The 15,191-nt window shown below is 42.9% G+C and overlaps 1 protein-coding gene across 4 annotated transcripts in view; it reads right to left on the minus strand.

Annotated features, from left to right (window-relative positions):
- Positions 1-1,034: 1,034 nt before the first annotated feature.
- The window catches only part of LOC120063347 (erlin-2), a 33,995-nt gene continuing 19,838 nt past the window's right edge, over positions 1,035-15,191 (minus strand). For all 4 annotated transcript variants that reach the window (XM_039013681.1, XM_039013680.1, XM_039013679.1 and 1 more), the window contains 5 exons: positions 13,690-13,748; positions 9,969-10,060; positions 9,691-9,780; positions 2,636-2,715; positions 1,035-2,266 (listed from right to left, as the gene is read on the minus strand). In XM_039013681.1, the coding sequence (XP_038869609.1) occupies positions 2,093-2,266; positions 2,636-2,715; positions 9,691-9,780; positions 9,969-10,060; positions 13,690-13,748 (495 nt within the window). In that variant the 3' untranslated portion in view covers positions 1,035-2,092. The remainder of the gene's footprint in view (positions 2,267-2,635; positions 2,716-9,690; positions 9,781-9,968; positions 10,061-13,689; positions 13,749-15,191) is intronic.

The following is a 15,191-nucleotide window of genomic DNA, read 5'->3' on the forward strand; positions in this document are numbered from 1 at the left end:
AATTATGTCAATTAGCCTACCAGAAGCTTCTAAAGCCATGATTTAATTTTCTGGAATTTTCCAAGCTGTTTAAAGGCACAGTCAACATCATGTATGTAAAATTCTGACCCACTGGAATTGTGACACAGTGAATTATAAGTGAAATAATCTGTAAACAATTGTTGGAAAAATTACTTGTATCATGCACAAAGTAGATGTCCTAACCGACTTGCCAAAACTATAGTTTAACAAGAAATTTGTGGAGGGGTTGAAAAATGAGTTTTAATGACTCCAACCTAAGTGTATGTAAACTTCAGACTTCAACTGTAATAGGTGATTGTTTCTTTGACTGTAGTACTTAGGAGATAAAACTAGGCTTAGCTATTGGACATAGACTTGAACCAGAAAGATGACAGTGAAGTCATGGCACTTTAGTGTTACATATTATAAACAATAGGCTAATGCTGTTTGATGCAAAATCATTTCTTAACAGATACAATAAAGCCATCATCAAAATTAAGGATTTAGGGCTCTATTCAATCTATATCGCAGAAGTTAAGCGTTACAGCGTGATTGAAATTTAAAGGCATGTTCCCGCATTAGTGGAGACTGCATTCACACTAAACGCTGCATGTCGGCTCAATCTGAAATTACCTTTACATTACTATCGCGCAACAGATTGAATAGAGCCCTTACATTTTGAACGTTACACAACAAATTGAGTCAAACCTCTCTAAAATAAGAGTTCAATTTAACAGAGGATGCTATCTGTTTATTTTCTGCAGGCCACGTCTTCCAAGTGTAAATTGGAGTTGTCTCTATGTCATCAAATTGGGTAACTTCTCATCTTCATAACTTCAGAAACAGTCTGTAATGTTGTGCAATAGTCTGAATGGCTGTAAATCTATCATCACATCTGAACTAGCCTTTCAATAGGCAGTGTAGTGGTATGTAGCCGAATCCAATCAAGACTCAACATGTTTGTCTTTGCCCTTTCACATCTGTCAAGGAAGAATGTAAGAAAAAGTCAATGAAAACACCCACAGAAACGTCACTCTACAAAGGAAAACTAATTTTATTGTATAAATGACAAAATTATGGATTGCTCATTCACAATTTAATATCAGTGAGAGTGCAAAAACAGTTCCCTTCAAGTCATAATCAGTCAAGTCAACCTGAGCGAGTCTAAAACAGTTTATACAGGTAGTCACTCGCACAGCTAACGCAGAGCAAACCAGTTACATTAAGAGAACAGTTTTATAGATACACAGTACAAGAATCAAATGCCTCACAAACAAGTTTAGTTAAGCACTGGTGAAAAACATACAAATGATTAACCCCAAATGAGCTCTGTCTCCAACACTGAGGGCACCAGTGAGTGAAATGCAGAATTACAAAAGCTGCTGCTGTATCTTTCATTACAACCCCATTGAGATCATTATACCATTGAATCCATTACCAAATCCTTCCAATAAAGTAATTAGCATTTGTTTGTTTTTCTGTGAAGAAATCACACTGTGACAACTCGATACAAGAGATAATGTACACGAGAGAAACAAATGCACAATTATGTGTTTAGTCAAGATCGGTTACATCTGTTGTTGTGATAAGACCCTGGCAAGATAGTAAAGATAGTAAGACAATTCTTATGGGAGAGAGGTCTGTATGAAGAAACAAGGTAATCACACACTTGCATAAGTTCAGTTAATGTTTAAATGTCCCTGGTCCAAGAGGAAATTAACAAAACACAAAAACAAAAAGTGATAATTCAGCCAACAGAAACAAACCACATTACACTGTTACATTCAATATCTCTTTGTTTCGCCTACGGTCTTCTCAAGATAGTCTGTTGTAGAGCTAGTAAAGCCTCCTGGTCCAGGGCTGCATCCCAAATGGCACCCTATTCCCTATATAGTGCACCACTTTTGACAAGAGCCCTATGGGTAGTAGTGCACAATAGTAGTCAAAAGTAGTAGTACACTATATAGGGAATAAGGTGCCATTTGGGATTCATAAACAAAAACAAAACCCAAGGCTCCTCTACCACCCCATCTTGTGCCTGGCCTGGGCCCAGCTCCACAGCTCCAGCCCTAGAATGGGTCTCCCCTCTCCATCAGTCCAGGTCCAGGATCTGTTCAGCTAGGACGTCCATGGCAGCTGAGGCCTTAGAAGCGCCTGGCCCAGAGTCAACAAACATCTGGGGGATCTCACTGCCAAAGTAGATCTTACTGTTAGCTGCTATGGCCTGGAACTTCATCAGCTGCAGGTACTCTGGCGTCAGCTTCAACTGGGAGGCAGAGAGAGATAGGAAAAGGAAAGAGATGAGGAGAAAGAGAGAGGAGAGGGGGAGAGAGAGGAAGAGGGGGTGGAGTGAGAGAAAGAGGGGAGAGACAGGGCAGTGATGGATGCCTGGCTGTAGTGTGATGTTAGATTGTAGCCTGAGGGGCAGTGTGTTCTCTCTCACTGTTCCAGCTGCTCCCAATTCACTCCCTTGGCTCTAACCCTTGGATATTTGTAGATCTGCATGGAGGAAGCAATATAGTGGGAGCAAAGAGCTCTTTAACTGCCCTGATTATGCAGACCCTTCAGATCTGCAAACATGGAAGGGTTAGGGCCAAGGGGAACCGTCTGTCTCCTCTCAGTATGCTCCTCTCACCTTATTGGCCTCAGCGGCTCTTTGTGCTGTGTAGAACTCTGCATCGGCCCTGGCTCTCATCTTGGCCAGGAAAGCTCTGTCTGCAACCCAGGGGTTAGAGGTCAGAGACAAAGAGGAGTGGGTCAGAGAGGAGGCATCAGCAGGGCTATAAAGTATAGAAAACAATTTATTTTTTATTTATTTCACCTTTATTTAACCAGGTAGGCTAGTTGAGAACAAGTTCTCATTTACAACTGCGACCTGGCCAAGATAAAGCATTGCAGTGTGAACAGACAACAACACAGAGTTACACATGGAGTAAACAATAAACAAGTCAATAACACAGTAGGAAAAAAACAAAATGAGTCTATATACATTGTGTGCAAAAGGCATGAGGTAGGCAATAAATAGGCCATAGGAGCGAATAATTACAATTTAGCAGATTAACACTGGAGTGATAAATCATCAGATGATCATGAGCAAGTAGAGATACTGGTGTGCAAAAGAGCAGAAAAGTAAACAAATAAAAACAGTAAGGGGATGAGGTAGGTAAATTGGGTGGGCTGTTTACAGATGGACTATGTACAGCTGCAGCGATTGGTTAGCTGCTCAGATAGCAGATGTTTAAAGTTGGTGAGGGAGATAAAAGTCTCCAACTTCAGCGATTTTTGCAATTCGTTCCAGTCACAGGCAGCAGAGAACTGGAATGAAAGTGTAGAAAAGAAGAATCCCTTGGGCTTTGGGAAATGCCAACACTAGTTAAAATGAAAACTATGTCTGAGGAGACAGGATGAAGCAGGAATATGTCTCAATCAGGGGTTCTTAAACTTTTTTAGCTCGAGACCCAAATGAGCAATTGACCGTCCTCCCAGGACCCAAATTGTCCTCATTCCAAGATGGCGTAGCAGTCAGACGTCTTTGTTATTCGTCTTGTCGTGTCCCATGTACAGTGGGGAGAACAAGTATTTGATACACTGCCGATTTTGCAGGTTTTCCTACTTACAAAGCATGTAGAGGTCTGTCATTTTTTATCATAGGTACACTTCAACTGTGAGAGACGGAATCTAAAACAAAAATCCAGAAAATCACATTGTATGATTTTTAAGTAATTAATTTGCATGACATAAGTATTTGATACATCAGAAAAGCAGAACTTAATATTTGGTACAGAAACCTTTGTTTGCAATTACAGAGATCATACGTTTCCTGTAGTTCTTGACCAGGTTTGCACACACTGCAGCAGGGATTTTGGCCCACTCCTCCATACACTGTATATATCTTTTTCTTCGCATATCTTTTTTATATTTTTCTAAACCTCAACTTCAAAATACTCTCCTGCAACCCACCTCACCCAATGTGGTGTGGATCTGTTTTTTCTAAATTATTTTATATTTACCTTGGAACCGGAATCCCCCAACAGAAACTAGCCAACTCACTAACTACTAGCTGCTAGCGGTCATCAGCTAACCTTTAGCTCGGAAAACTCTTGCCAGTTTGTACAACGCGACTCAAACCAGAGCATACCGAACCAATTTTCTCTCCATATCTCCGGATTCCTACCGCAAGTTCTGAACCTTTTCACCTGAATCAGCTAGCTAGCTGCAATCCGAGTGACAACTCCTGGCTAACGTCTGTCCCGAAGCAAGCACCAATTAGCCTGGAGCTAGCCCATGCTAGGCCCATTCTCCCGGCTAGCTGAAGAGGCCCATCAGCCACTCCTGGGCTACAATATCCGGACCCCTTCCACTGCCGGTAAGGGGATCGGAACCCTGCCGATCCTTCGCGACTGGACTACCAACGTAACCTGCTCGAGGAAGTAGTCAACTGCCCCTACGTCACCTGATTGCCCATCTGCTAGCCACGGCCCGCTAGCCGCTAACCGCGGCCCGCTAGCTGCTAACCGCGGCCCGCTAGCTGTCTAGAGCATATTGGACTGTTAGCTGAATAGATCCATCGGCCAATTTCTTGGGCCACTATACCTATTTTGCCAATTGGACTTGGACCCCTCTGCTACTCGGAACCCTATCACGACTGGTCTATCGACGTCACAGCACGAGGAGGCTAAAACAGACTCCCCTCTAAGGCCCTTCTGCTAGCTTGCTAGCCCCGGCCTGCTAGCTGTCTGAATCGCCGTGTCTCCAGCCAGCCCAACCACTCACTGGACCCCTATGATCACTCGGCTACGCTGGCCTCTCCCTCATATCAATATGCCTTGTCCATTACTGTCCTGGTTAGTGATTACTGTCTTATTTCACTGTAGAGCCTCTAGCCCTGCTCAATATGCCTTAACCAACCATTTAGTTACACCACCCACATATGCGGTGACATCACCTGGTTTAAATGTCTCTAGAGACAATATCTCTCTCATCATTACTCAATGCCTAGGTTTACCTCCAATGTACTCACATCCTACCATACCTTTGTCTGTACATTATGCCTTGAATCTATTCTATCGCGCCCAGAAACCTGCTCCTTTGACTCTCTGTTCCGAACGTACTAGACGGCCAGTTCTGATAGCACTTAGCCTTAACCTTATCCTACTCCTCCTCTGGTGATGTAGAGGCTAATCCAGGACCTGCAGTGCCTAGCTCCACTCCTACTCCCAAGGTGCCCTCATTTGTTGACTTCTGTAACCGTAAAAGTCGTGGTTTCATGCATGTTAACATTAGAAGCCTCCTCTCTAAGTTTGTTTTATTCACTGCTTTAGCACACTCTGCCAACCCGGATGTCCTAGCCGTGTCTGAATCCTGGCTTAGGAAGTCCACCAAAAACCCAGAAATTACCATCCTTAACTATAATATTTTCCGACAAGATAGAACTGCCAAAGGGGGCGGTGTTGCAATCTACTGCAGAGATAGTAAGACAGAACTCTGCAGGCTATTGAGATCTGTGCCCAAACAATGAGCTTCTACTTTTAAAAGTCCACCATTCCAGAAACAAGTCTCTCACCGTTGCTACTTGCTATAGACCACCCTCTGCCCCCAGCTGTGCCCTGGACACAATATGTGAATTGATTGCCCCCCATCTATCTTCAGAGCTCGTGCTGCTAGGTGACCTAAACTGGGACATGCTTAAAAATTCTTTGGGATAGGTGGGACGGTAGCGTCCAACATCCGGTGAAATGGCAGAGCGCCAAATTCAAATTAAATTACTATAAATATTGAACTTTCATGAAATCACAAGTGCAATACATAAAAAAAAGCTTAACTTGTTGTGAATCCAGCCACGGTGTCAGATTTCAAAAAGGCTTTACGGTGAAAGCAAACCATGCGATTATCTGAGGACAGCGTCCAGCACACAAATGCATAACAAATCATTTTCAACCAGGGAGCTGAGACACGAAAGTCAGAAATAGCGATATAATATATGCCTTACCTTTGAAGATCTTCTTCTGTTGGCACTCAAAAAGGTCAGTTACATTACAAATGGTCCTTTTGTTCGATAAATTTCTTCTTTATATCCATAAAAACTCAGTTTAGCTGGCGCGCTTCAGTCAATAATCCACTCGGTTTCCATCGGTCAAAATGCATACAAAATGAATCCCAAACGTTACCAATAAACTTATCCAAACAAGTCAATCAACGTTTATAATAAAGCCTTAGGTACCCTAATACACAATAAACAATCAAATTTAAGACGGAGAATCGTTATTGTCTTTACCGGAGATAAACAAAAAGAACGCGCTCTCTCGGCCATGCGCATGGAAACACTACAGCCAAAATGGGAGCCCTTAGAAAAACTACTTCTCCCTCATTTTTCCAAAAACCAGCCTGAAACTCTTTCTAAAGACTGTTGACATCTAGTGGAAGCCCTAGGAACTGCAATCGGGCACGATTTCGCCATATTATAAAAGTGCCAGCCATTGAAATCAGTGGTAGGATGAAAAACATTTTTTGGGGGGATGGTTGTCCTCGGGGTTTCGCCTGCCATTTCAGTTATGTTATACTGACAGACATTATTTTAACAGTTCTAAAAACTTTAGAGTGTTTTCTATCCAAATCTACCAATTATATGCATATCCTAGCTTCTGGGCCTGAGTAGCAGGCAGTTTACTTTGGGCACGCTTTTCATCCGGACGTCAAAATACCGCCCCCTATCCCAAAGAAGTTAACCCCCCGGCCATCCTACAATCTAAGCTCGATGCACTCAATCCCACACAAATGATCAATGAACCCACCAGGTACAACCCCAAATCCTGAAAGACGGGCACCCTCATAGATATCATCCTAACCAATTTGCACTCCAAAGACACCTCTGCTGTTTTCAACCAAGATCTCAGCGATCACTGCCTCATTTCCTGCATCCGTAATGGGTCTGCGGTCAAACGACCACCCCTCATCACTGTCAAACGCTCCCTAAAACACTTCAGCGAGCAGGCCTTTCTAATCGACCTGGCCCGGGTATCCTGGAAGGATATTGACCTCATCCCGTCAATAGAGGATGCCTGGTTATTCTTCAAAAGTGCCTTCCTCACCATCTTAAATAAGCATGCCCCATTCAAAAAATGTTGAACCAGGAACAGATATAGCCCTTGGTTCTCTCCAGACCTGACTGCCCTTGACCAGCACAAAAACATCCTGTGGCGTTCTGCATTAGCATCGAATTGCCAACGTGATATGCAACTTTTCAGGGAAGTTAGGAACCAATATACACAGGCAGTTAGGAAAGCTAAGGCTAGCTTTTTCAAGCAGAAATGTGCATCCTGTAGCACAAACTCAAAAAAGTTCTGGGACATTGTAGAGTCCATGGAGAATAAGAGCACCTCCTCCCAGCTGCCCACTGCACTGAGGCTAGGAAACACTGTCACCACCGATAAATCCACTATAATTGAGAATTTCAATAAGCATTTTTCTACGGCTGGCCATGCTTTCCACCTGGCTACCCCTACCCCGATCAACAGCTCTGCACCCCCCACAGCAACTCGTCCAAGCCTCCCCCATTTCTCCTTCACCCAAATCCAGATAGCTGATGTTCTGAAAGAGCTGAAAAATCTGGACCCCTACAAATCAGCCGGGCTAGACAATCTGGACCCTCTCTTTCTAAAATGATCTGTCGAAATTGTTGCAACCCCTATTACTAGACACTCTAGACCCAAACTGCTACAGACCTATATCTATCCTACCCTGCCTTTCTAAGGTCTTGGAAAGCCAAGTCAACAAACAGATTACCGACCACTTCGAATCCCACCGTACCTTCTCCGCTATGCAATCTGGTTTCAGAGCTGGTCATGGGTGCACCTCAGCCACGCTCAAGGTCCTAAACGATATCATAACCGCCATTGATAAGACACAATACTGTGCAGCTGTATTCATCGACCTGGCCAAGGCTTTCGACTCTGTCAAATCACCACATTCTTATCGGCAGACTCAACAGCCTTGGTTTCTCAAATGACTGCCTCTCCTGGTTCACCAACTACTTCTCAGATAGAGTTCAGTGTGTCAAATCGGAGGGGCTGTTGTCCGGACCTCTGCCAGTCTCTATGGGGGTGCCACAGGGTTAAATTCTCGGGCTGACTCTTCTCTGTATACATCAATGTCGTCGCTCTTGCTGCTGGTGATTCTCTGATCCACCTCTACGCAGACGACACCATTCTGTATACCTCTGGCCCTTCTTTGGACACTGTGTTAACTAACCTCCAGACGAGCTTCAATGCCATACAACTCTCCTTCCGTGGCCTCCAACTGCTCTTAAATGCAAGTAAAACTAAATGCATGCTCTTCAACTGATCGCTGCCCGCACCTGCCCGCCCATCCAGAATCACTACTCTGGACGGTTCTGACTTAGAAAATGTGGACAACTACAAAGACCTAAGTGTCTGGTTAGACTGTAAACTCTCTTTCCAGACTCACATTAAGCATCTCCAATCCAAAATTAAATCTAGATTGCAACAAAGCATCCTTCACTCATGCTGCCAAACATACCCTCGTAAAACTGACCATCCTACCGATCCTCGACTTTGGCGAAGTCATTAACAAAATAGAATCCAACACTCTACTCAACAAATTGGATACAGTCTATCACAGTGCCATCCGTTTTGTCACTAAAGCCCCATATACTACCCACCACTGCGACCTGTACGCTCTCGTTGGCTGGCCCTTGCTTCATACTCGTCGCCAAACCCACTGGCTCTAGGTCATCTCAGGTCGTCTCTGCTAGGTAAAGCCCCGCCTTATCTCAGCTCACTGGTCACCATAGCAGCACCCACCCGTAGCACGCACTCCAGCAGGTATATCTCACTGGTCACCCCCAAAGCCAATTCTTCCTTTGGCCGCCTTTCCTTCCAGTTCTCTGCTGCCAATGACTGGAACGAACTGCAAAAATCACTGAAGCTGGAGACTCATATCTCCCTCACTAGCTTTAAGCACCAGCTGTCAGAGCAGCTCACAGATCCCTGCACCTGTACATAGCCCATCTGTAAATAGCCCATCCAACTACCTCATCCCCATACTGCATTTATTTCTTTTTCTTGCTCCTTTGCACCCCAGTATCTCTACATGCACATTCATCTTCTGCACATCTACCATTCCAGTGTTTAATTGCTATATTGTAATTACTTCGCCACCATGGCCTATTTATTACCTTATCTCCGATATCCTACCTCATTTGCACACACTGTATATAGACTTTTTCTACTGTATTATTGACTGTATGTTTGTTTATTCCATGTGTCGAACTGCTTTGCTTTATCTTGGACATGTCGCAGTTGTAAATGAGAATTTGTTCTCAATTAGCCTACCTGGTTAAATAAAGGTGAAATTAAACAAAAAAATATTGTGTAATTATAGATGTATTCTCCTAACTCACGACCCACCTTTTACATGCCCATGTCCCACTTTGGGTCCCGACCCATAGTATAAGAAACCCTGTTTAAATGTATTTCATCTAAGCTCTGAGCTTCCACACTCAGTCAGTCAGTCCTCAGGGAACTGCTTTTTCTACCATCATGACTCATAGAGCCAGAGCCAAGGACAAAAATGTAGCGCATCCTAAAACCCCCGTTGTACAAGCACGCTATTTCACTGGCCAGTGGCCTAATGATAAATATACAGTTATTATAATTTGCCAGATATACACACCTTCAATTTCAGAGATAGTTTTCTCTGTTTCTTTCTCCATTACTTTCTGGCTAAACTTGATTTCCGCCACTTGAGCCACCTTCTCTGCCTCTGTAGAGCAGCACATGGAGACAGGAAATGAACCTTATATTCTGTGAATTTAGCGAGAGAACTGTCTGAACCCCTCTTAAAAATTCTCATTTGTTTATAAAATGTCAGTGTATTATTGTAAATGTCAGTTTAATATTTTGTCAGTGTAAATATAAGGTTATAGTGCGTTAGTGTCACCCATGACTCACCAATCACAGCCCTCTTTCGCTCTGTCTCCGCCTCCTTCTCCACCACCTTCTGAGTCTGAGCAGAAATCAGCAGCTTTGTCTTCTCAGCCTCCCTAAACCCACACACAAACACAGATTACAGCGCGTGCCAACAGCTGGTTAACATCTTTCTCCAGTCCCACAACATGCAGTGGTTCTATAATTTCCTAGAATATCCTAGGGAATGATGAGTGTGGAGTGTGGTGAGTGTTGTGCAACAACATGTTAACTCAACACCATGAATAAACAGCATCAACAGTCCATCACTAAAGTCTTCCAGATGTAAGTGGAGAGCAGACAGAGCCATGAACCAGCAGACAGATCCACTTACTTTGGGTCTGCATCCCTATTCCCTATGTAGTGCACTGGTCAGAAGTAGTGCACTATTTAGGGAATATGGTGCAATTTGTGACACAGCCTAGGTCCGGGAGAACATATATGGGTGATTCTACAGAAGTGGTGTAAATTGCTGTCTCACCCCCCCAAAAAACTATAAAAGGCATATGTTCTAATCCAAGGCAATAACAAACATATTGTTAAATTAATATAGTACAAAGGTATTGTTCATACATCTATTTCACTTGAAAGGTGGCTGTCCAAAACCATGACTACTAAACTTAGCAATGAATGATTTGTATGTTCTTAACACTATTATTTCAATAGAAAATATTGAGTTCTATTATTACACTGAAAGATACTGATCTAATTGGTAGTTTAAAACATATTTCTCTGAAAAATGCTGCCCCACTTTTGATATCACTACCAAAACACACACTAAAAGAGTGTAGAATGTGCCTTGAGCTACCACCCTACAAATACATTACATGACCAAAAGTATGTGGACACCTGCTCCTCGAACATCTCATTCCAAAATCATGGGCATTAACATGGAGTTGGTCCCACTTTGCTGCTATAACAGTCTCCACTCTTCTGTTAAGGCTTTCTACTAGATGTTTGAACATTGCTACGGGGACTTGCTTCCATTCAGCCACAAGAGCATTAGTGAGGTTGGGCACTAATGTTGGGCGATAAGGCCTGACTCAGTCGGCGTTCCAATTCATCCCAAAGGTGTTCGATGGGGTTGAGATCAGGGCTCTGTGCAGGCCAGTCAAGTTCTTCCACACCGATCTCGACAAATAATTTCTGTATGAATCTCGCTTTGTGCACGGGGGCATTGTCATACTGAAACAGGAAAGGGGCTTCCCCAAACTGTTGCCACAAAGTTGGAAGCACAGAATTGTCTAGAGGACCACCATGTGTGTAGTGGACAAGTGCCCACTCCAGGAAAAACTGTAGGGTATTGACATGCATAGCCAGCAAAGTTCCTCCAGCTCTTCAAGAGCCCAAACATTAACGTCTATTTGTCCAAAACATAGATGTCTATAATGTGCTATACTGTACTGTTCACTACTGTACTGTTCTCTACCGCACCCTATTCTAATGTACCCTACTGTACTTTACTCTACTTGAGTTTCTTACAATTGAAGGGACCACTTGAGACCCCAACATTCTGTCTTTATTAACTTGTCATTGTCAACTCACTGGGTCTGGATCTTGGGACCCATGTCCTGGTATAAATATTGGTCTTGGGTCCTGGATATTATCTTAGTCTGGTTTACAAACCATAGGCAACCCAATTTGAAGACAATGCTCTCTGGTCATTGGCTGATCACTCCCAACCAATGTTCCCTCAAATTTTTGGCAAATTTCAGGTCTGCTGAGCGCAAACTTGAACATTGTGAAAATTCTGTGCAACTTCCAGCATTTACTGTGAACACTGAGGCTGTACCCACTTTAAGTTGATTTTAACAGTGGCCAAGTAGGTAACGGTGGCTATTTGATCATAATATAGGCCTACCAGAGTGGCCTACCATCAAAAACAATGGAGAAAAATGCATCCCATAACATTTTAACAGCTCAAAATTCATAAAGGCACTCGCACATCTGAGCTACCTTTTTTGCAGGTACATGATAACAGTTGGATAAGGTGATAAAAACGAGAAGGAACCTGCACACTGCTCTTGATAGTATCACTGATCTTTAATAAGCTTTACGTATCGGCCTCAAGGCCTTCGTCATTCAGCCTACAGTAGCAGCCAATGTGTGGTGTTAAATGACTACATTCCATGAGACTTTTGGGAAAAAAAACATGCAGGGCTTGACATTAACCTGTTTATCCACTTGTCCTTCAGGGCTCATATTTCTTCTGAGTGGCAGTCCGAGGGGAGCTGCACACAGCTTAGAGGGAACATTGCTTCAACCCATAGGAATCCCCACCCAGTTGACTAATTTTAAATGGTGGAAGCTCTCAATGATAATGTCTATACCAAAATGAGTTATTTCCATCTAGAATCCTTTATTTATCTCTATGATTGACACGACACCGAAACGCCTGTTATTTTGCCAAAATAAAGATCGGTAAAGTGATAATTTAAACATCTATCAACAAGTTTTAGATTCATACAATCAACATTGAACATTTTCCAGAGAACAATAGTTTATATTTCTCTAAATTCAATTTAAAGGTTTTGAAAATCAGGTAAAAAAATGTATGTTTAAAAATTTGGTATGCAAATACAATTTAAGGTTTTGAATTCAGGTAAATATTTAAATATGCAATACAAACAGTGTGTGAGTAGTATATACAGTCACCGGACAGTTTATTTAGGTACACAACCCCGGTCATGAAAATGGATCACTCCAATAGACAGTGAGTCACGTGGCCATGGCTTGCTATATAAAGCAGGCAGACAGGCATCGATGCATTCAGTTACTGTTCGATTGAACGTTACAATGGGCAAAATGAGTGACCTAAGCGACTGAGCGTGGTATGATTGTTGGTGCCAGGCACGCCGGAGCCAGTATCTAAGAAACGGCCGCCCTACTGGGCTTTTCATGCACTAGCGTATAGAGGTTACCGAGAACGGTGCGACAAACAAAAAATAACTAGTCTGCGGCAGTCCTCTGGTGGCGCAAACAGCTTGTTGATGAGAGAGGTCGAAGGAGAATGGCAAGAATCGCGCAAGCTAACAGGCGGGCCACAAACACACAAATAAAGGCACAGTACAACAGTGGTGTACAGAACGGCATCTCTGAACACATAACTCGTCGATCTTTGTCACGGATCGGCTATTGCAGCAGACGACCACACCGGGTTCCACTCTTATCAAGAAGAAATCTCCAGTGGGCACGCAATCACCTACACTGGACAATTGAGGAGTGGAAAAACATTGCCAGGTCCGACGAATTCCGTTTCCTGTTGCATCATGCAGATGGCCGTCCATGGCCCCATCCTGCATGATGTCAACTGTACAGGCTGATGGCAGTGGTGTACCGCCATAAAATCTGAAGCAACTGTGTGATGCCATCGCATCAGCATGTACCAACACCCTTGTGGAACGTTTCAAACTTGTAGAATCCATGCCCCGAAACATTCACGCCGTTCTGGAGGCAGGGGGGGGTCCGATCCGGTACTAGATGGGTGTACATAATAAACTGGCCGCTGAGTGTATGTCTACCAGACATATGTTGGAAGACATGTGTGCTGAAAGTTTGGGAGAAATATGATAAATATGACTTTCTTTCCAACCCCCAATTTATACCGCTTCTGTAGAACGACCCATATAAAGAACACACAGCAGGGGGTTGGGGGTTCAGGGAATATGGAAAGTTTCAGTGTTCTACAGCCAAATTTTCTACTCACATCATCTCATAGTTCCTGCGAATGCTCTCAGGGATGTTGGGCTTCGTGACCCGGACCGCCTGTGGTAACGATTGCCAAACCACAAGTATGAAAAAGAGGGGAGACTTGAGATTATATCGAACATTCTTTTACTGTGGTCCTGTAAGTTAATACATGGTAATAAGATGAATTATCATTACCAGAGGATCATCTAGGCTAAGTTCCAATTGGCACTCTATTGCCATTGTAGTGCACTACCTTTGACCGGGCCCCTTAAGGTTCTAGTCAAGGGAATACATAGGGTGCCATTTGGGAGACAGCCTTGTAAAAACAAACACAATCCTCACAAAGTGAACTGTACTGTAGTATTATTAGTTCCTGGTAGAACCTACATTTGTTATTGTAGTTCTTCCAGAGGATTTATGGGAAGAAACAGCTGAGTGTTTTTTTACCCAGTGGGACATTAACCCTTATTTTAACTTTTTTGCTTGAGACCCAAATGAGCAACAAAAACAAACATCTCAGCTCTACAGGAATAGAGAAAAGACTGAAACCATCTCAGCTCTAACAAGAATAGAGAGAAAAGACTGAAACCAAATGCTTTACAGGAATGAGCAGAGTTGGGGAAGGAAATGATTATTTCTCTCCACGTCTGCCAGAATCTCGCTCTCCTTTTTGTCTGCCTGAATGTTCCCACGGTTCTCCAGTCCAGAAATTGCAACTATGGATGTGACAAATTTAACATTTTTCTTAACGTTTAAATTAGTCTTTGACAACAAAAAATTCCCAAAATGAAAATGAGAGTCAGGGAGAATTGAAAATTCCCAAAACAATGAATTTAGAAGAATATATTTTGTTATTGTGTTTGAGCAGATTAGCCATTGCAAAATGCATAGAATTGCAGGAAACTTTCTCTAAAACAGTGTCATGACGTGGCCCTTTCTGGGTATAGATCGTGGCTTCCCCCTCTCTCCTACACCCAGGTTCTGTTATCTCAGATCGTAAATTCCTGGCGGATACTCTCTCCCCCTGGCCACTCAGTATGGAGAGAGAGAGTTTCACAATAGAACTTCTACTACATCACAGAACTTGAGAACTGAACAATATCCATATTTTGGATATTGTTTAAATGGTCGGTGGAGAAGCTAGGTACAACACTGTCCGTTTTGTTTCATGTTTGTGACCTCATGAAAAACAATATTACCACATTACCCTAACTCTGTTTATACAGGTTCCTCAGTTAAGAGATTTGCATCTAATTCTTGTATAAAATTATTGAGTAAATATGAAACTATTTGTGAAATGATGTGATGTTAAACCTTTAATGTGAGAGAATTGTATTCCCTTTAATGTTTAACTAAGTCATTGGCCCGCCCCCGTGAGCACAGACATGATCTGGCATCATGGAACAGCCCTTTCCTATTGTTACGAATAAAACCCCCTCCAGAGGAAATCATATTCAGACCACGCATACCTCGGTGCAAGCTGAGGTGGCACAGGTTTGAGTACCAAGACTAAGCAAA

The sequence above is a fragment of the Salvelinus namaycush genome, chromosome 18 (genome assembly GCF_016432855.1).
Source record: "Salvelinus namaycush isolate Seneca chromosome 18, SaNama_1.0, whole genome shotgun sequence".
Taxonomy (NCBI): domain Eukaryota; kingdom Metazoa; phylum Chordata; class Actinopteri; order Salmoniformes; family Salmonidae; genus Salvelinus; species Salvelinus namaycush.